Source organism: Fulmarus glacialis, unplaced genomic scaffold, assembly GCF_000690835.1.
Source record: "Fulmarus glacialis isolate BGI_N327 unplaced genomic scaffold, ASM69083v1 scaffold17156, whole genome shotgun sequence".
NCBI classification, from domain to species: domain Eukaryota; kingdom Metazoa; phylum Chordata; class Aves; order Procellariiformes; family Procellariidae; genus Fulmarus; species Fulmarus glacialis.
In genome coordinates, this window is record NW_009220182.1 from 23,001 (window position 1) to 45,287 (window position 22,287).

At 41.5% G+C, this 22,287-nt stretch overlaps 1 protein-coding gene across 1 annotated transcript; it reads left to right on the forward strand.

Moving 5' to 3' along the window:
- Positions 1-1,212: 1,212 nt before the first annotated feature.
- Positions 1,213-15,155, forward strand: LOC104078865 (BMP-binding endothelial regulator protein-like; the record flags this gene model as incomplete). Its single annotated transcript, XM_009580679.1, has 4 exons — positions 1,213-1,312; positions 12,570-12,652; positions 14,162-14,252; positions 15,073-15,155. Coding segments are annotated over 4 exons (357 nt in total), but the record flags the coding sequence as incomplete, so codon positions are not given.
- Positions 15,156-22,287: the final 7,132 nt, after the last annotated feature.

Below are 22,287 nucleotides of genomic sequence, written 5' to 3' on the forward strand. Positions count from 1 at the left end.
ATAAGATTGAAATGCCTTTATAGCTCCCATCAGATCAGGCAGTGACTTTGAAGAAAATAAACCTCTGATTTTAGACAAAGAGCTGGAGTGTAATAAAAGCTGCGTGTTATCCTTCACAGGCACCTTGAATAAGGCCACTGGGAGCAAAAGAAAAAGACTGGAAAGCACAGTTTCTTTTCCTTTAGTTTTATGATTTACATTTTTCAAGCCCTTTGATTTTTTTGGTCTCTAATTAAGTCACAAGATTGGGTGAGGGGGGTTCTTGCATCTAGTAAATGACCACCTGTGTCACTTAATGAACTGAGCTACTAATTATAGGTGGAGGTCACTTCAGAGGGCTACTTTCAGTCAGGAATTTCAAGTAGCAAAATTTTACTGAAAAAACCCCCCAAAGTAATTGTTTTCTGCCCTTGTTTAAAGTCAGGGATAACCAGAAGGGTTAACACCATGGGGGCAAGCCAGGCTATAAATGGAATATTTCTCCTGCCCGCTGTCGCACATCCTCTATTGACATTCCTTAATGTGGTCAACATGCTCTTTGGCCTTGGCCATCGCTGGCTTTTTGCCATAGAAAGATGACACATAAAAAAATGTACGGTGATTCTGCCTGTTTGTGTTGTTTCATCAATTTTCAGCATTTTGGGGAGAAAGATGAATTACAGTAGTCTCTTTTCTAGTATAGTATATAGCAGGCTCTTTTGAAGACCCTCTGGGTAGCTAGGTAATACCGCCAGTGAAAAATGACTTTCAGCAATGGCAGAGAGTTTTGTTTTCTCTGAGATTGCCACCTCTTCCTCAGCCATCTGTCCTTTTGTCACCGTGAGAAACGATTCCTGAGCTGTGCAGTTCACGGGGCAGCACCTCAAGACCCCGAGGATATTTTAACAAGTGCATCACATAGCTAGTTGTTCATTTAAGTAAAGTGAATTTCTTCAGTGGAGCCCATTTTCTGTACTATGATGGGTAACTGTTATGAATTACTGTCTAAGTGGAGTTTAAACACCATTTACTTGAGGTCCTGAATAATTCAGACTGTCTTCTACTGCGTTCCTTCAAGGGGAGAAAGGTGTTTTGAATCACAAGGACCTCTCCTGAAGTGAAAGAGCAAATTGCTAGCCTCATGTTTTATTTTCTGAGTTGCAAGGAACTGAGCCGTGGATTTGGTTTGCTTGCAATAGCTTTTGTCTTTTTTTTTTTTTTTTTTTTTCCCAGAATAAGGAAGTGACATGCAAGAGAGAGAAGTGTCCGATGCTCTCCAAGGACTGTGCTCTCGTAATTAAGCAGAGAGGAGCTTGCTGTGAGCGTTGCAAAGGTGGGGTTCCCTTCCTGTTGTTTCCCTCTCTTTAAAATGTTATCAGTTCACATTTATGTTGCCAGAGATAGGACAGAGTGGGGAGCTTCTCAGCTGGGACTTGGCTGTCACCAGAGGCTTGAAAAGGGCAGTAACCACAATTAAACTCAATGTTTCCAAAGCTGGTGGAAATGCATAAGTTCACTTATTCATCCTGTAATTATTAGTTCTTGCACAACGACAATCCTTTAGAAATACGTCTTTATTGTACTTCATTGGTATGTTGTCAGTCTTTTGAGAGGTGTCTCCTGTTCTAACTTTATCTATGAGAAATATTTTAGGTCAAAATCAATCTGCTAGTAGTCACCGATCAATAGGAATTCCTTAAACTTTTTGTGTGGTTGAACAGGATAGGAATAATGCTTCTGAGTAATAAAGAGCAGAGTAATTATCCGTGACTATTTTTCTCTCTCCCTATACTAGAAACAAATCAAGCAAATTCTATTCATTTTAATAAATATTTCCTGATTCAAATAATAATATTGTGGACATTTTTATTAAAGCCGAAATGGGCAACAATCTGAACATTGTACATTTATTTATTGACCAACAGTGTATCTTCCAAGCTCTTTAGAATGAGCTAATTATCAAATACAAAAAATTAGTAATTGTGTGAGCGTGCATGGCATGTAACTACCATGCTTATCCACATGAAAAATGTGCAAGTAGATGAAGTTGAAAACGAGTCTTTTTTATATCGATACAGTAAGAAATATGCTCTAAAACGCTAATTTTGCTGAGAGTCTGCTGATGCAGTCAATGAGGTGGAGAATGTCGGATTCAAAGAGCTTTACTTTCCTTTATTTTTTCTCTGTTGTTTAATTCCCCAGTGGTGATAGAGTGGTTTTGGGAGGAAGATAGGGTAGGATAAATTGTTGGGAAAAGCATTTATTGCCTTCCCAGAGGAAATACAAATGTAGGAAAACAGATTACACTGAAATTCAGACGGAAGAGACATATGATGGATATGTGTTTTTCCTGGATGGTTGCAGAGGTTTGTTAGCTGCTGTGCTCATGATTTGCTTCTGTGGTGCAACTTTGGAATAGGTTTGGCAAGCCCCAATTCGAGGATTTGTCTAAAAGTCTGACACTTAAAAGAAAAGGAAATGAACTAGGAAAAAAAATTAAAGCATTACTGAAAGAGTAAGAATTTGTAGTTACAAGTTTTACGTAAATTAAATGTTATATATTTCTTTTGTCAAATTGTGTTTAGTGTCAGCTTTATAGCAAAAGATTCCTAAACATTGGTTTGTTTAGGCTGGAGGTTGATTCTCCATTTCAATAAAGGGATGTGTGGTTGGTCAACTGCACGAAAATTTTATATTCACATATATGCATATGTACACGTATGCATACAAAATGATTTTACACTGAAGAAGATTAATGTTTCAAAGTTGAGGATACAGATATTAGTGCATATAGGCTATTATCATTAGATGGAAACTTTAATTCAGACTCCTTGTGAGATATTCTGTTTATCCTGAATTGGGTGAGTTCCTACAGAACGTTATTAATAGGCTTGAGCCTGGCATCTGCAGATTGGTATGCCTGACATCTCTAACAGGAAAATTAACAGAAACTGTTCAAAAACAGAATTAGGAGGCACATGGATAATTGCAATATAAGAGGGAAGAGGTATGTCTTACAAAAATGCTAGTCATTTGAATTTATCATAAGTATATGGACAGAGAGATCCAACTGATGTTGTCTTCCTGGATTTCTAATAGGCATCCAACAAGATCCCTCACAAAAAACTACCAAAGAAACTAAGCAGTTTGTAGAGAAACTTACCAATAAAAAAACTAACAGGTGGTGACTATGAATGGTTATTTTCGTAATGGAAAAAGGCTACCAGCAGATCCTTGCGAAGATCTCAACTTGTCAACGTTCTCAAAAATGATCTAGAAAAGGGGTGAAGAGGGACACAAAGTTTGCTGCTGCTGACCTGACCTCTTCAGTGTAGTAAAGGAGGAAGGCTGCCTGCGAGGAGTTGCAGAAGGTTCTTGGGACATTGAACAACTGATGACAAAATGGCAAAGGAAGTTAGTGCGGATGAGAATAAATGGGTGCGCACAGGACGAAACAGTGCTAACTGTACAAATATAATGCTGGGCTCTGAGTTGACAGTTACCTATTAAAAACTGTTTCTCAGTGTTATAAAAGACACTTTTGTAGCAGGATCAGCTCAGCCCTCAGTAAGTTGAGCTCCAAAGGGAAAACTGAATTTTGGCTACAAGGACATTTGGTCTGATCCAAGATGGCCGTTCCTATTTACTTAAGATGCAAGAACAGCTTTATATTTCTGAATTAAAAAAAAAAAAAAAAGGGCTTAATTTTCAAAGTAAATGCAAAATTTCTGAGTAAGTTTTTCTGCTCTTTCTGAAAGGTAAAGTTAAATATGCGCCTGTGTAACTACAGCAGTCCCGACACCACAGATTGTCACCAGGTTGTTCTGGTGCCACGGGAAGAGGCTGACGGAAACACCTCTACCCATGGGGAAGTTGCTTGTTCTCTTGCCACTCAATGCTGCTGAAGCTTCTGCTCTGTTCTGTGCAAAACCCAAAATGAGTGTCCCGTGGGGAGTATTTGGGGAATCAAGGGTGCAAACGCCAGCCTGGCTGCATAGCACTTCAGCTACTCCCTTTGGTGTCCCAACAGCTCCCCGGCACTCCCCGTGTGGAGCTCAGCTGCAGCCGGGACTTGGCCCTGCAGCGCTTGTTCTCAGTCACTATTTTGTCAAGCTGCCAGAGTGCCCATAGGGAATACAAGCAGGAAAAGGGAAACAGGGATTTTTTTTTTTTTTTTTTTAAACTTGTTGCATTTCATCTAAACCTGAACAAAATGTTACAAAGAAAAGACATCAGAACCTGATGGCTTTTTTCTTGGATTCATTCCCAAAGCCTAGAAAAGCTTAATCGGGCCTTACGGGCTATTGCCAGCTCTCTTTGATAGCTTCACGTCTTCCTACCGTGTGAAGAAATGAACGAATGAATGAATGGCTTCTGTCATTTGAGCACAACATCAGGAGGGTAACATCAAGACCCAAGGGTATGTTTCCAGAATTGGCTTGTGTAGGAAGGAAACCACCACTCAGGAGTCATTTGTGACATTGCTGCCAGGATATTTTATTCTATTATGAGGAGTGCATGAGGACTGGGTATGTAGGCCCAGTATCTCTGATAGCAAAGTAGTCGTCTGAAACGAAGAAATACTGTATGCCTGCAACAGTGCATCCAGCTGAACTCCCGTGTTTAGAGCTTTGCATACAGGGGAAACTGAATTGTTGGTGGAGAATTTTTCCTCCAAATGGTTGTGTGCTGAGCATAACTCCCTTGCTTCCATTTGGGTATTTGTGTGCTACTTAGATAATTACTAACGCTTTTTTCCTTTTTCTTAGTAAACAAAAAAGGTAAGAAACAGCAGCAAGTATAGCTTTGGCAATCAGAAAATCAATTGTGGTGGAAACAACAGTAATCCCTAACATATTAAGAGATTTGGCTTTACTTAAGATTTTAATCCTCCGGACTAGCAATGTGTTTTAACACTATTCTTGACTTCAGGCTCATAGGACCTTGCATAGTAAAGTCGGTGGGGCAAGGCTCTCTTTTGCTGTGTGTTTGTGCAAAGTCTGGAACAGAGAAAGGTAGGCCTATGATTATGGCTCCCTGCTGCAAGGAGAATGCAAACAGCTAAGTATAATAGTGAAAACTTTCAGTGAGATTATTCTTCTGACAGATACTTACTGTAGTTTATAAAACATAATATATACCTCTAGCATAGTATTCATTTTAAAAATATTAAAAAATTAAGCCCTCTTATTACTTTAGCATAGGATAAATAGGCCACTTTTCATCTCTTATTTTATTTAATATGTTTAATGAAAACATATGAGATCACCGAGATTATAGAAACTGATTTGGCAGCATTTTCTTATTTAGTTGGATGGAAACCTGTCACTTGGATATAGAGCTCTCTACACCTCTAATAATAAGTTATTTGCTCTCTGAAGAAGTGTATTACCAGCTCAGGGCTGCATAAAGTTTGCATTTCTAAAATTGTGTACCGTATTCTACTTTTTTATCTTAAGAATTTGAATCTTCCATGGATGTGCAAAGACAAAATTGGTGGGTATTTGTTACAACAGATACAATTTGTTGTTTTGAAGTTTCTTTCACTTTCCGTGTGCAATTTTGCTTTTTCTGCCCTTGTTACCTTTTGAGAGTTACTGTGGCATTTTTTATTGTGTTTTTCAAAAAAAATTAATTAATGAACTTAGAGCTTCACATGCTGTGCTCCACTGATCTGGAGTCTACCAGAGAATGGAATCACAGCCCAGGCAACAGCCGCGCCAGTTCCCCTGAATATTGAATATCCAAAGCTATCGCAGCTAATTGTGCATTTCTTGGAAAGGATATCAAATATTATGGTTGAGGATTGGAGCCAATTTCAACTATTAGGGCTGGCTTGCAAAGGAAGTTAGAGGGAGATTATGAGTTTATCAGTGTTCTGGCTACTCTACTAACACCCTGCAGGAACCATTCGTACATTTGGCACTCTGTTCGCCTGTGGACACCCCTAGTATGAGATACCTGATATCAGTTTGGTGCCCTGCTGTAAGACTGACCAGGGCACCCTTTGTGTGGGGCCCTGATGGGGCATTATAACTTGCAGCCCATCCTCGCATGCTCTAAGGCAAGCTTGGGGAGACAAGGGTGCAACCTAATACATGGATGGAGGGGGATGGGCTGGGAAGATAATTATATATTTTCCTACTAAAATCTTTTTCACCTTCATCTGAATAATCTAGCCCTGGCATCTGTCAGAGACTGGTTATGGAAAGAGATGGTTTGGGGACATAATCAAGTCTTAACTTTTCTCTTGGCCTTTCTCACTGTCTCTCAGTCTCTTGGTAATGTGCTCCAGCTCTGAACCAGGAGACCTGTTTCTTGAGGCTGGAGGTACAGGTTTGTCTCAACGTTCATTCAGTTTCTAGCTTTGTATTTCAAGTAACGGCAGGGATTTTGAAGCAGTGATGTATAGCCGCTAAGGACAGTATCATCCAGTATCATCATGGTGCCAGCTTTGATTACTTTTGCTTATGCCTAAGAAAAGGTCTCTATCTCTCCATCCTTCCTTTGAGTTAACTCTTCCTACAAAGGTCTTAGCACATACATTTCATATCCCTTGAATATCTGTGTATGCTATTGTGTTCAGTAGCACCTCAAATTTCAGATTTTCTTATTACCTTGGTTAATATAATTTTCCATTTATGTAAGAAGCTTTTAATGAACTGTCTTGTCATGTTGTCATAAATACTTCTACACTTACCCAGACTTTTACAATCACAGAGAAGTTGTTCAGGACGCCTGTATTGGGAAATAGCACGAGACCTCCGTGGTGATATGTGGACATTGTGTCCAGTGCAGCAAAGTAAAAGGCAACTGAAGACCAGGGTGGAGGCTTCACACAACATTCACATGTAACGTTTCTCTGGAACAACATGATAAACATCTTAGGACAAAATACTGGAATAAGAATTTCTTTTACTGCTTAACTTTGAAGCTGTAAGCTCTACTGATCATGAATGATTTTGCTGGTGTGAGGAAATTGAGTATAAATGGCAAGTAACTGTGTCACTAGGCAACATGATCATTCATGACACCCCTCATGTAACCATGAGAGGTCACAGTTCTCCAGCTGCCAGGCTTGGCAAGCACATCGAGTATCAGCTCAAGATTCAATGGCGGCTCTAACTATACGGCATTTTGGATCGCGAGGTTCTTATGGACCCTGCAGAGTGACTTTTTTCCCCCTATATACATATTTGTGAAACACAAGACATTTGGGAAGGTGAAATTCAGTTCCAGTGGGCTGCAGGGGGCAAAAACAGCACGGGGAGGAGTTGATGTCTTTGTTTCTGCCGCTATTTGCTCAGCGAATATGAGCTGCTTTGCATCATATGCCTGTGAACTGTGCAGTCCTGGCACAGCTCACCCCCATGGCCACTTTACTCTGCTGCGTTGTACGTCCTTCATATGGCCCCTGCACCTCGTGTCCCTTGGGTATTGTAATTGCGATGGCTCAGCTGCAAATAGGTTTGATTGTACTCAGTTACAGAGGGAAGAGTTGGACTTTCCCTGTTTAGAGTTAGACTTAATAAGCATGGGAGATTTTGTATATATTTTCATGCTTCTGTGTTGACAAATGAAGACCAGGGTTACCCAATAGGAAGTTTAATTTTCTAGAAGCTGTCAATGGCTTTACCATCATTAAGATGTGAAAATATATTTTATAATAGGTGTATGTGTGATTCACAGTTCTCTTATTTTGGCCAACAGATTTCATGCCAGGGAAATACTGCAGAATGTGCAAGTTATTGGGTTTTTTTTGTTTGGTTGGTTTTTTGTGTGGGGTTTTTTTTTGTGTTTTTTGGGGTTTTTTTTTGGCTAGAACTGGTATTTAGCGTTAGCATGCCTGGATACCTCCCTGAGGATTAATTTATCACACGCTAAATAAAACATGTCTTCTGAATGTTTTCTTTTTCCTAATGTTTATTTTCCATGCCAATAAAGAGGTTACTTTTTTAAATAGAAAGTGGAGGGAAAGCAAGAAAAAGACTTAATAGGAGAAGAAAGATGCTGAAGAGATGAGGGATGGGGAGCCAGTCTATTGTGCACCAATCTATCACTTTTTCTTAGGAGAATAAGGAAATGACTTGTCTATAAAATTCTCATTAGCTTAAAATAAGCAGAAATCTCTTCTGGAATCTTATTAGGCAATGTCAAATTGAGTAATAAAGGCTTGTTTTTAATGAACTCCTGAGGACACTGGTTGAGCTTTAGCACTACTGAAGTGTCTCTTACAGTCAATTTCCCTATCTTCATGACACTGCTCTGTTCTGGGGTGTCTGGGGTAGAAAAAAAGGGTCATTTAATAATGTTACTGGATTTGGAAAGACAAATGGCTTCCCGATTGTCAACTTGTCCACATGCCAATAACAAAATCTGCTATAATTTGCCTCTTTTGTTATTCCAGTCCAATTCTGTGTGAGGATGCTTGTTTTGGAATTAAATTGCTTTCTTTCAAATAAATCAGCCAAAGGTTGGTTTATTATGTTTGAAACTAAGCTGCTCAAGTAAGGCATGCACAACGTTGAAACAAAGTAGCTAAATTAGTAAACTAGAAGTGATTTAAGTATTTCGTCATTTTTTGTGCAGGAATGACTCAAGTCTAGAGGATCATTTTGCCTTTATGAGGTGACTAGATGGTAATTAGCAGTTTCCACTGCATATACAACAATTGACCAACTTCAAAGTATTCAGTGGTGTGGTTTGATTCAGATAAGTCCTGGCTAAACATGCAAGCTGAAAGTTGCTTATCTGAACTATTTGGCTTGAAGTAAGTAATAGGAACAAAACCTACAAGTAACCGAAAGTTAATATTTTACGTTAATAAAACACCAGCTATTCTTAAAGAAAGAAGCAGGAAAGCCTAAAAAATTAGGACACGCTCCTTGACTGATATGAATCACCTTAGTGATTCAAATGAAAATTGATATAGGCCACTGATATTTAACTTCCTTCTGTATGTGGAATCCTAAAGGTTTTCCTTATGGGGTTTAATGTCACGGGATCAAATTAATGTCGAATCTGTTACTTTTCATGTACTACTTAGAACATTCTCAGCTTTTCGGGTTTCCCTCTTGAAAACTTCCTCTGTAGCCCTTGCTTTTAAAGTTTTGTTTTAAGTGTGTATTCAGGCAGAAGTAAGTGGATGGCATTTAAGTGATTGTCCTAAGCTCTGATCTTTCTTGATCTATTATTTCCTCCTGCTGTCCCTTTCAAATGGTGCATGGAGACAGTAAGTTAATGTAATAATATTTCCAAAGGGAATTAAAATGGCTTTTAGGAAATTGAAGTACGTTCCGCCATACTTGGTTGTAGAAATTGGCATCAGGGACTTTGCTGATGCCTTTGGACATGAGATATTCAGTGACTGCTACTTTCCAATCCAAGTATGATGGACCTTCAACCATGGATGAGTTAGAATGGCTCAACTGAGTTGGCGCACGGAGGCAGGTGGCTTTCAACTCAGCTGAATTTACGTGAGGCTCATAAACTTCCATGCTATAAATAGGTGGGCTAGGAAAGTCCGGGTATATGTTTGCAGATGTCAGCTGAGAGATTTGTACATTGAAAGTGAGGTTCAGAAAAACTAGCTGGTATGCGGGCTTTGTTTCCTTTTCCTTTTGAAGAGTGAGAGGTGGGTGTAGCTCTGGAGCGTGCAAAGGGCAGGGTGTCAGGGCACACCTCTGGTCAGGGACAGGTTAAAATCTCACCCAGAGATTGTAAAGCACTTCATTTCTTGCACTGTCTTCAGTTTGCCTGACCTTCAGCCTTCCCCCAGCTCTCGCCAAGCCTGCCTGTGTTACAGGCTAACTCTCCCCCTCCTTTGTGCTGTTTTCTTCAACTGAGCATCTGATGAAATCCAGCTCCCGCCGTGCCTCGCGTTGGTGCTTGCACGATGCTGCTCTGACTCCCTTATTCAACCTGCTGGCCTGTGCCAAAGCTCGGGAGCAGTTTTAGTATCTCCAGTGCTTCTGCAGACTTTTCCATCCTGGTCTCCATTTCCAAATCTCCCTTTTGCTGCCTGCAAGCTCTCCCTGCCATAGCTACTTCTGGTGTGCCGTCCCCCAGTGCTGCCAGCACCATGTACCTGTGACAGAAGTGGCTCGCGGACAGGTGGAGTTCGGCTCCCCCCTTGCTGCTTTCCACAGGGACAATGGCTGGTGCTGCGGGGCAGAGGATTTTGTAGCATAGCTTGGATATGCACTTCAGGTGAGAGCAATGGTGACTGCACTCATGCAGTCCCCACCTTCCTGCTTTCTCAACCAGACTAATCCTTGAACTGAAAATTTCAGTTTAATATATACATCTGCACATGCAGATTAGCCCAGGGTCATTAGCTTTCTTACAGAGAAAACATTTTAAATTAAAGAACATAATTGGTGAGCAAATATGCAAGGTATTTTGCAGTTGTTAGTTTCCAACCTGGCCCTTGATTCTGCACAGTGTTGAAGACACCAGACCCATCTGGTAAAACACGCACACGGATATTTAACAACACAGCTCGTTCCATCTTGAGTGTCCAGCACACATGCAAGCTCTTCAGTGTGCCAGTATGGCTTGGACTTCTGCAACTTGAGGATACTAAAATGCATTGAACAGGCTCTGCTATTCATCAGGGTTTGCAGTGGGCAGTAAGTGAAACCGTGCTACAAGGTTAGCTTGGTGTTTTTCGGAATGGGACTTCAAAATGCCTAAAAGAAGTATAGGGCTTCATGTTCCTTTTTTGACGTCTTGGCCTGCGTGTATGAGAGCTCACGCAGAACTTTATTAACATGCTGAAAATCTGAACACTTCTTTATTACTTGAAATCGCTTCATTGGGGCTTTGCTACTTAAAAAAATATGAGATTCAGATGTATACTTTGTACCTTTCAATATTTGTCAAAGATTAAATTATCACAGCCAGCTCTTAGACTACTGATCAACTCTTTTAAAAACATACCTGTTTTAGCTTAGGTAAGTGAAATGGCCACAGCATCTGCAGATTTCTCCTGTGTTGGTCTGTACTTAGCTTGGAAAAATGTCTGAGCACTGCAAATCCTGAAGTACAAGTCTTGTTTAAGATCTTAACTGGAGGCAGTTAACACATTTGTAAATGATCTCTGCATATGAGGTTTTCTTTAAATTTGGGGTTGAATACAAAATGATTTTGTGGGTATTTTAAGTTCCTCAGCAGTTTGGAGCTGTGACCCTCAAGTTTTCTTACACAGTGTGTTCAAACATTTATTGGTGTAGGGCTGATAACTTGCCTTTATTTTCAGAAGTACATAAAACGTAGCCCAAAGCAGTTCAGGACAGTGCACCCTGCACAGCAGAGAATGACTTGGAGTAGCTGCTGAAGTAGGGTGTGGAAAGAGAATGATGCCGTGGGCATCGTTTGACTGATTGTAGTTTTGTGCTTGGCGACTCTATGTATATGTCTGTGTTTCAAAGTCTCTGGCAGGACTCCTGTTGGTTTCATGGGCGCTTTGATCAAGCCTATTTTGAATAAAATAGACTAGGAAAAAACGTTCAGAACAATAAATGGAAAATGGGCATTTTTCCTGCAGAAAATGGGGTATGTGTTGCTTTTAAAAATTTTTTTAAGAAACACTTTGGCTCTCCGAAGAATTAATTTTTAATTGAAACAATTTTGCATTGATAAACTAACTTTTTTAAAACAAATATTTTATTGTCACTTAATATGTCTTTTCTAGTTTTGCTTTTCTGGTGAGATATTTTATACTTTTCTTTGTGTTCCTTTTTGGTTTTCCCTTTTGCAAAATACCAGAAAACAGTGAAGGAGTGGGAAGGAAACTAGTAGGAACATGTAAAAAAAAAAAATCTGAAAATTAATGGGTCTTTTTCCCAAATAGCTCAATGAAACTTCATTTTGCACAAAAAATGCTTGCCGATCCTACACATGGACAAACCAACCTATTTTCTCTTAATAAAGTTGTCATATAACACATAAAGACATATAAAGCCAAACCTGGGGGACTCCAAAATGTCCCCACTCAGAGATTCACCACCCACACAGAAGAGCCTGATGGCTTTTAGCGTATGTGGATGTTGATCCCTTCTGTCATGAAAACGAAAAAGATATACAGAAAGGGGTAGCTCTGCCGATGTCAGTGCATCCATGCTGAGCTGCGCTGGCTGAAGAGCTCTCCTGGGGATTTTGGTTGATGGATGAGGATAGCATGGCCAGGCTGGATGATGAACATTTCCAGCTCTTCTCTTACCCTCTCTCCTCACTCTCCCCCCTCCAGTGCGTGGGTGGCTGAGCAGCTCCTGAATGGACAGCAGAATAGCCACTGACATCCATTTTTAGGTAAATTGTCACTGATTTTGGTTTGTCTTGAACGGTCATAGTTTATAAGGATTTTGGCCAGCCATGCACCAGGAGCAGACATCTGAGGGCAGGGGTTGCTTCCAGCCCTCCCAGGGGACGATCCCTCTTGACAGTCCCAGCTCTCAGCTCTACCTCTTCTGTTAACCCAGGGGAGAGGATGGGTCGCATTTAGGATGCTGCTCTGTGATCCTCATCAGCAGCCTCTCACAGGATGATTGCGTTCAGCCTAACTGACATGCTTCTGTCTCTTCCTCTAGATTGCAGTTTTGGAGGAAGTACGTACAACAGCTCTATGAAATGGCACCTCCCTAGCAATCCCTGTGTTACCTACCAGTGCCAGGTAAGGATGTCATCAGTGTCGTGATAGTTGCGTTGTGAGCTTTTCCCATGAAATTCTGAGCCTTTTTTACCCAATCCAAATAACCTGAAATATTTTATACTGAAAGCACAATACGGAATTTGCATTTAAAGTAGTTTAAGTCAACTCAGATGTGGCCAGCTACAACCAAACAGAAGGATAGGTTTTATATGACTTAAGTACCCAAACGTTGCTAAGGAGAGGTACACAGCCCTGTCATTTCCTGCTGTCTTGACCTTGAAATAAGTCCTCATTTTTCAGCATGTTAAGCCTTTTCTGAGATAGAAATTATTATTTTAGTAATTGGACACTTTTGTGTGTATGTGTCCATGGGTTTTACTTGGGATGTTCTTTAAGGGAAACCTACAACCAAATCTTCTTTTCCTGGGCTCCTGTGCTGTTAACACAGTGGTTTTTTTGGTAGATTACCTACCTGCAACCATAAAATTTGCAAGATTGTCCATTTTCAGGCACAAAACAAGTAATTATGTAGGTAATTTTAGTTTCTGTCTGTGAATAGATCTGAAATTTTTGCTGGTAATTTGATCCAGTTTTAATAACACTCAGGCAGCTACTAAGAATCGCAACTGTTGGAAAGAGGAGAGATGAATGAGTATGAAGAGCTTCTACAAATAGGAGAAAAGGGTTTCAAGATTTTTCTCTTTTTCTGTGATACTTCTGCTCTATGAAACCCACCCATGTTTTTAAAGACAAGTGCACTGAGAATGAAGTTGGAGCAGCAGTATTCTGTATCCTTGCTCTTAATGAAAAGATACTCACAGCTTGAATTTAGGTACTCTGATCACTACTAGCTACATGAAATGAGCATTTCTTTATTGCCTGTTTCAGTGTCCAAATGCAAAACTGGGTGATGCTATTTACCCTAGACCTACACGTTTAAAAAACAGGTTTCCCTTGCCTCCAAATGCAAAGCTGCAAGCAGCAAAAAAAGTAGCAGCCTTTTGTGCACAGATCCTCACACCCAGATTTGTTCAGGAGGACTTTTGACTTCTCGAACAAGAAGTACAGGAAATGTTAATTTTATCAGGCGAAGCATCAAAGATAAGTGTCTCCCCTTTACAGAACAAGATGCTTTTATCTACTTTCTAAGTCTTTTTTCCTCCAAGGGGAGAGGGACGAGAATGCCTTGCGTCTGGCCTGTTTTCACCAGAGCTGCATGGCAGATTACCAAGGCTAAGGATTCCTGATAAAGCAGGATTCCTTTTCCTAAGAAGCCGCTTGGTTTCTTACCTGATGCATTTTAAGGCACATCCTGTGTCTGGAGTCAGGGAGACTCAAGTGGGTCTTTTGACTGAGGATTAACCTGAATCGTGATACCAGGCAGCAGGTACAGAACAAAAAGAGGTTTTAAAATCCAGCGCTCCGCAGCATGTGCCGGGCTTTAATTGTACCACTAGTAATTGTGGATTTTTGCTTGTTAAAGCAACCACAATGCTAACTATGAACACATATGATCTGCTTCTTTTTCAGGAAGGAGTGATAGTAGAGTCGGAGGTACAGTGTGTTGTTCATTGCAAAAACCCTTCCAAACTCATGGGAATGTGTTGTCCTGTGTGTCCAGGTGAGATTTCATGGGAAGATGCTGTTCCACATGTGCAACTGTATTTCTAATGATAACCAACATTATCTGGGAGGTTATCTCTAACTTCTCCTTTATACTTGAGAAGTTACTAAAACGTGGGCCAGTGGCTCGTGATGCACTAAGCGACACAAGAGCATGCTTAATATTTTTTAGTAGAGGACACGCAGATTGGGGGATGCATAGGCACTAGCCTGTGGCGATAGCCATATATGTATTTACGTTGTTCTTCAGAGGGTCTGTCAGCTGGGTTTGCCTGGCTGATGGCTGGGATTTTGTTAAGGAGGGGAAGTATAAGAGTAATCTTAAAAGAGGAGACTCACTTTTTGAAGGGGAGTGGGAGCGGGTTGCCTTTGTGAAGCATGGTGGCAGATTAACCTGGTTTTATAGATTGATTTAATTTTAACAGAGGTTTTGTAGGTAAGCACTGCTCCAGTTGTGATATAATGGGTTTATTATGTTCTAATTTGTTATAATTTCTGACAACATCTAATATAAACTCAGGGAGTAAGTACAAGCAGTAAAAAGCAAACAGCTTAGAAAAGTGTTTCAAAGCCACTTTTAATGGAAGACGTGACTTAGCCTTTACTTCATTGGTGCAAATTTATCTGCTGTCGAAGGATGCTTTCTTTCCCCCAAAAGATATTTGGGGGTTCTCAAGGCCTTTGTAAAGGATTCTGAAGTGATTTGTATCAGAGAGCATGGTACGATTTACTTTTCATATTGTCCCATGGTCGGGCGTGTTATAGGGAAAAGGCAGCGAGATCTCTTGAACTAAACTTATTCAAACGCTGTTTTCTAGGTTGTATATTTGAAGGGAGACATTACAATGAAGGAGAAGAATTTAGGCCTGAAGGAAATAAATGTACCAAGTGCTCTTGTATTGTAAGTATTTGCCTTTTGGCATGGTATCTCCCTGTATGAACTTCAAAAGGCACGTTATTATTGCCATAACAAAGCAAAAAAATATAAGGAATTCAACACTATCATGCATTCTTCTCTTGGAGTTCAAGTTTCTATTGAAGATTCTACTGCACTAATACGTTATATCACTCATATTCTGTTTATTGTCTTTTTTGTGACTTCACACTGTGCGCAGATAGGGCAGGGTATTTGGGAGACGCTCGATGTGTTGAATTAGTGATGCTTTTTTTTTTTGTGATGGGATCATGCAGGAGGAGACAGAAAGCTTTTGGGGTTTCATCTATTGATCAACATTTGTTAGATGTTTCCTTAAACCGATGTTTTGCAAGGATTTCTCTCCACTGTACACGGCAAGGGCCTTTGCTCTGAATTACGAGAGAAAGGATGAGGGTAGCCTCCTTAGGCTGTCCCAGGTGGATTTTGGCTTGATGCTTAATGAGAAGGTCATATCCTGGATTTTATCCTTCAATAGCAACAATATAGAGAGGAAGTAATAATTGCATCCTTTGGGTAATGAGCACAGGCTTCTCTTTCACTTCTGTTAAGTTAAAAGATAATGCTGTATAGTTGGGGCAGATAACTTTGACTGCATTGGTGTGATCTGAGAGACCAGTAAAATGCAAAGTTCAAATCACTGCTTTTGTTGCAATCTATGGGCTGGTTATCAGCAGAAAATGCAAGACTGAGGAACTTTACATTTCAGTAGAATGCCAAGAGTTTTGTCAGTACCAGACACAGCTCTCCTGCATCATGAAAATAAAATAAAAAAGGGAGGAGAGAAGGGTAGAATTAAAAAATTAATATGTATTTATACATAGACACACACACACATTTAATGAAGCTCCTGCAGAGAACTTGGGCTGTTTTGCAGGAAAAAATCCTGGTAATCTGCAAAATTAATTTACACTAAATCATCACTCTACTGTGGAGAATTAGGCTGCTCAGGTGGTTTTGCTTTTTTTTTTTTTTTTTTTTTTTTTTTTTTTTTTTAAGTTTTAATCCTGTAATAATGAAAATATGCTGTCACACATGTCATGGTGATATATGCCCTGGGCTCCTGCTCTGCTGAATGCCTCTTGTCCCAGGCTGAGGAACATTGCTCCCTCTGTACTCAGTGGGTCCCCCTCTCACTTTGGCTTCAGCTGTAAAGCAGTAGCTTTCCTTAGTCGTGTTCCTCAGGGGAAGGCAGGTCTGAATGTTGACAAGTCTGTGAAGACATGCTTAAGTCTTTACGGGCTGTGGTTTGCTCTTTTCTAAGTACTGTACAGATATTGCCTATTGCCTATTGGCGTGCCAATATCTCCTTCATCAACTTTCATTTGTTCCCTAAATAGCAAAAGCAACTGCGCCAAGAAGAGCACGTGTGTGTGTGTATCTGGGGGAGAAAAGAGAAGGAAATACAGGGTATATAGGGTCAGACCTGAGGGTCTCTCCTTGACAGTTACCAGTTCCAGGTACCTCAGAGAAGGAAACGCATCAGCTACTGATAGTAAGAGATTTAAAGCCTCAAGCAAGAGGCTTAACGATCCCTTCCGAGAAAGGGGGTCTGACAGTTTTGGATGTTATTGACAACTGTATAACACGTCCAGCTCTAATTCTGAATCTTAATGACAACAAAAGAAATGCTGTCTCTGTGTAAGCCGCACCTGACCTTCCTTCCCTGTCTCTACAATGCCTTTTTTTACTGCCTCTTGCCCGTTTCCTTCAGAATTTGTGCCCATGCTAATTCCTATGTAATTTAAATTGGATGCAAATAACAGGGGCATCTTCAGGGCTGTGATAGTGGTTTGCTGCCTGCTTTACATCCACTCCCTTTGGGGAATGGGTCCCCAGCGAATCTTTTATCTAAGCAGTTAGTGGATGTCTTCTTTAAAGATACCTATCTAGTCATGCGATGAGATGGGAACAGACGTGTGTGTGATGTGCTGTAACTTGTGCAGGCTTTAATAGATGAAAGGTAGCTCCTCACCCCGAATTAGATTTTTCTGGGGTTTGAGACTGTAACTATTTAGCGAGTCTTTTGTCGAAACGTGGCAGAGGAAGTGGCACAAATTATTGTCAAAGTCTTTTGGAGGGGGTGGTGGTGTAAGGATTCAAGACACCTTCACTTCAGGGTGAATTCTGCATTTCACTTGGGAGCAAGCTTTTCTATCAGTGGATTATTCTGGACTCCATAGGCCATCACTGTCCTGGAGGTAGCTCAGGCTGGGACTGTAGGCAGCGTTGAACAGGCAAAAAGTAAGGAGGGATGGCTGGGGTTTGTTTTCCCAGAGAGATGTAGGGCTGTCCCACACTCACTGAGTGTATTAAAATGAGGAATTACTTACAAAAAAGGAATTTTACAGTTGCAAAATGATGCACTCAAAAGTCAGCAGGCCTGGCCTGTGGGGCCCAATCTTTGGAAAGCTCTTTGGTAGTTCAAGTATGTGGTATTTTCAGCTCAAAGCAGTGCCTATTAGATACTATTAAGCTCCTAAAGAATCCAAAATGGTTGTTAAGATGTTTTTTTGTTGTTGTTTTTAACACACATTGCTTGTGCAAATGAGAACAAAGTGAGGATCTTGGGAGCTGGGGATCCCCATCTCAGGGGAGCAGACTGGCCGATCGCGGGGCTTCCCTTGCGCTCCTGGGCCCCGAAGGGTGGGGAAGCAATGGCACAGCTACGCGTGGGCAATTCCCTCAGTCCTTACCCGCCGCGCGCTCAACTCGTTAATATGGTTTCTGTTTAATACCACTTGTGGTTCTAGTTATTGTCTGCTGAAAACCGGACCAAACCCACCCAACTCATTTCATGTAGGTCACCAAAACAACCCGTTAGCTAATAACTTTTGGGTTGCTATCGAGCCAGGCTGTGCTTGTGGCGGTGAGGTGGAGATGAAAGGCCCTGTATTCCATTACCGCTCTCCTGAGCGAGCCGCTCCTTGGGGCGGCTAAGATTTCTTGCTGAAAATGAAAATGTATCACCTCTCACTCAATGCATATTGCCTGTCAGGAGCGAACGAGCTGGCTTTTAATGACTCGGTTTCTCTGGGGAGAGGCATTTGTGTAGGAAAGGTGGATGGGATAATAGGGATCTCCTCGCACCCCGGCTGAAACCCAGCTGTCTCGCAATAATTCATCTGTCTGGCCTGTTCCTGCTTTTCGTGATAGGCCAGTGGCCTGTTCTAGAGAAACCTTGGATATTTTCCCTACCATAAGCACCTACTTAAATGAAGGACTGGTTGCTTTAATCAAGTGTTATTTCTCAGATACTGCTTTTATGAGGTTGAGAGTGTGTTTCTGCTTGCACAGTGAGAGCACTTGGCTTACATATTTCCTTTCCTACAGCCTGCATTAAAATAGTCAGACTGTGATTATCTTAAATGTTTTCATTTTCTCTTTTGATGTAGCACGTTTGGGGAAAAAAAAAAAAAACAAAACAGTGGAGGGGAAAGGAGAGAGAGCCAGGGAGGGAGGAGAGGAGGTTTGGCAGGAAAGTGACCTTGCGTGAGAGCGGTAACCATGGAGAAGCTTATCTTTAAATGGTAGTATCCAAACTTATAACTAGCCTCTTTTGACTCACACCGCTGTTACCCAGACCATGGGCACTGCGCGTTTCGGCATGCGAGGCATGCGGCGGTACGAGGCACCGCCATGCTGAGAGCATGCAGCACTATGGAGACGCCGCAGCCCAGGACCTGTCTTCCTCCACACCCCTGCGGGGAGAAGGGGAGCGGACCTGCTCGGGAAACGGTTGGAGGCTGGATTACAGCATTGCTGGGATGGCCGTCGGCCAGGAGCGGGAAGGGTTGTGCCGTCTGTCTGTCCTGCAGGGAGGCATGTTGTGGGGACGACCATTGGCAGGGCAGTCACTCACGTTTTGTCCCCAAGCAGCATCGTATTGCTTCTTAGCTGCTCTTCCAAAATGATTTGAAGCAAGTGAAACCCAAATGGCTGGAAGCAGAGCACGGGGGTTTGGGGCCCTTGGAGAGCTGAATGTAAAAGCATCCTCGGCTTGATCTCCTTTGCATCATCGGGGGCTTTTACACCGCTGCTCAGGCGTGCTCAGAGGGACTCAAGACGCGCACAGCTCCTGGTCTGCAGGTGTACGGCTGGGTCTGTGCAGGAAATGTCTTGTCACTTATGTTCCTGAGTGCTAGGGTGCAAAAACTGCATAATGAAAGTTTTGCACAAAGAAAAGGAAATCACACCGAGGAAATCTGTTCCTAAATCAATGAGTAACAGGCGTTGCAACTGTGATAAGTAATGAGAAACTACAGATGTTAGTGTTTTGGACACTGAGGGTGGAATTCATTTTGCCGAGCTCCAGCAATTCAGAAGTAATGTGTCTGGTCTAAGCTACTTATCTGGGCTCCTCTTCAGTTAATGGAGAGAGAGAGATGTGGGATGGATTACTCTCTGCAGATGCCTATCTTCCTCCACTAACCACAGGGGGAGCCTACCCAGCTCCCTGGCCTCTGAGATGGCTGAAGATAGCTGAGATGGATCCCACCCTTGCAGTCAGCTGGGTGATAAAGCACCATGATACTGCTTTAACGGTTTGGCTCTAACAGACACTGGGAGCTGCTGAAATATGTTCCCACCACAATGGACTGCAGGGGAGGTACTCTAGTCTACTGGGAAACTCAGGGGAACACGCAATTAAATGTATCCTCAGTGAAGACCAGTAGCAGAAGCTATGTCCAAATTTCTGTCCTCAGTGCAGCGCCAAACGCTGATCTTCCCAAATTTCCATGTACTCCAGCCTCTTTGATTCAGCTCCGAACTCCAGCAGACACCGTCTGCCCCCACTTTGGGGGTAAGAAACATAGACCGAGTGTTGTACTCAGGGGTGGAAAAGCAAAGAGTTGGTCTTTTGGTAGGAGGAGTGTTCGCTTTCTCAAAGTTAGTGACATAAGTAGAAGTGGTTGGCTTACGGGTGGATGCAAATGGAGAGCAGTAAGCATTCAGAAATGGGATACGGAGGAGTGCTCACCATGTCTCTCTGGGAATCCCCCATAAGTTTGTCTGCAGATTTTTTGCAAGGCCAGAAAATTTGGTTTTCTGACTAGCCTAATAAAAACACAGTCTTCCAGGTAGGTGAAGAAGCATGGCTGTGCAGGTAGGTATGGAAGAGCAAGGACTTGGTATGTGCTGAACTTCAGCAAGAAAAATAATGCAGATAGAGACACAGACAGTGTCCTGTTATTTAGCCTTTCTTTATCTGATTTTCTTCAGACTTCAAAAACTACACCCACTTCCATGGGGATTGTACACTACATGTGCCATGTCTGAAATATTAAATTCCTTTAATTTTAGAAATATCAAAGTTAAAAAAAAGTAGTTTGGACATTTTAAAAAAATACTGGTTAGAAAACAATGTGAGGTTTTTTCTTTTCTCTCATTGACATGCATAGCCATCTTTAATCTTTCTTTTGATTTCTCTCAAAAAATGCAAACATTTTCTCAAAAAATGTGTCTTTGAGAAAAAGTTTAAAACAAATAAAAGTCATGGAGTAAAGTTAAAAATAAAATTACAGTTTTTCTGAAATACAAGTAAACTCTGGAATAGCAGTGCAAATGAGCATAATTCAGTGTAATTATTCAGTGTAAATGATTTGCATTTATAAGCACAACACATCTCAGACTTTAGAAAGCGTCTTTCTGTGGCAAGGTCTCATTTCCTCCCTCTGTGGATATTTGAATTTCATCCTACATCTCTCCAACCTGCAGAGCTTCCTAGCTCACCTAGTCCGTGTTCCCAGCTCAGGCTGCAGAAACCCTTCATCATACTGTTAATTTTGGTGAGAATTGAAGGAGCCTTTCTGTGCAGTGAGAGACTGTGCCCGGTTTGGGCACATTTCTAGGGAAGCAGAGGTATTGAACAGCTTCCTGAAGATCTTCCTAGGTGACTCTTTAAGGATTACAAGCCCGGAACATGCAGCATCTTCCTCACATTCCTTCCTTCCTCAGAGCCCTTTGCTCGCCCCTTCTGCCCTTCAGGATTCAGTTCAAATTTACCTTCCGTGCTTCAGCATGGTCCATGCTCCTCTGGCTGTGCAGTCAGAGAGGTTACCCCCAGCTGTTCTTCTCCCTTCTTCTCCATCGTTTTACATAGGTAGCACTACCCGGTTGTTGTTATTTCTGAGATGGCATCTATGGGCACCAGTCAAAGATGAGTGCCCATTGTGCTTTATATCATAAGGACATGTATTCCCGTCCCCGAGAGAAGAGAATGTGGAAGAAGAATGTGAAGAAAGATAAAAGGCTGATTTGGCAGATTTCTGTGGGAAATTTATCCTGCTGGAAAAGAGGGGTGGAAATGCTGAGGAGTCGGAGGAAGGAGCTCTGCCTTTATAAGGCTCTTGTTTAGACAGAGACTGTCTTTCCAGTTTGATGATCCAAGATGGTATTGCGATAATTAATGAATTAAGTGATACTAGAAGCCATGAAAGATTTAAAACTTCCTGGGTACCTGAAGGGCCTAAGTAAATGCTGATTAACAACACCCCCCAACAGTGCATTGCATGAACAACCTCTTGCAGTACAGAGAAAAAGTGTCAAGGACTTCTTATCATTTAAAGGAAATGAATGCACAGCGCAGGATGGATTTTGCACTGCTAAAGCATATAAAGAAAAAAATAATGAAAGTTGACCACTTTTAAATGGTGATAATAAAGGCTTATACCTCGAGTGTAGGTTGCTGTAGTTCTTCAGAGCAAAGGAACAGCGCTTATGCTCTCAGGTGTCTGTCCCTTGTCTCGTTAAACTTTTCCTAATTAACAGGCTGAGATTGGTTGTTCTTATTGACAAAGAAGAATTAAGTACACAGAGCTTTAACACTAAAGGAGAGCTGTTAACAGGCAGCCTCTGACGAGGGGACTATTTTTTATTGGCATTGGGCTGCAATGAAGACTGCAAACATCGCTGCTATAACTCACTCCTTGCAAAGGCAAGGAACTATCTTGGAGGGAAAACAAAGCAGTAAGGCTGCCGAAGACAAAGAACCTGGTTAAAGTAAGCAAACAAACAAACAAAAAAAGAACCTGCTGGCCAGCAGGGGATGAAAGGGTTGCACGTGGTTTCAGAAGTGCCTGGTGAAGACAAAGGTTTT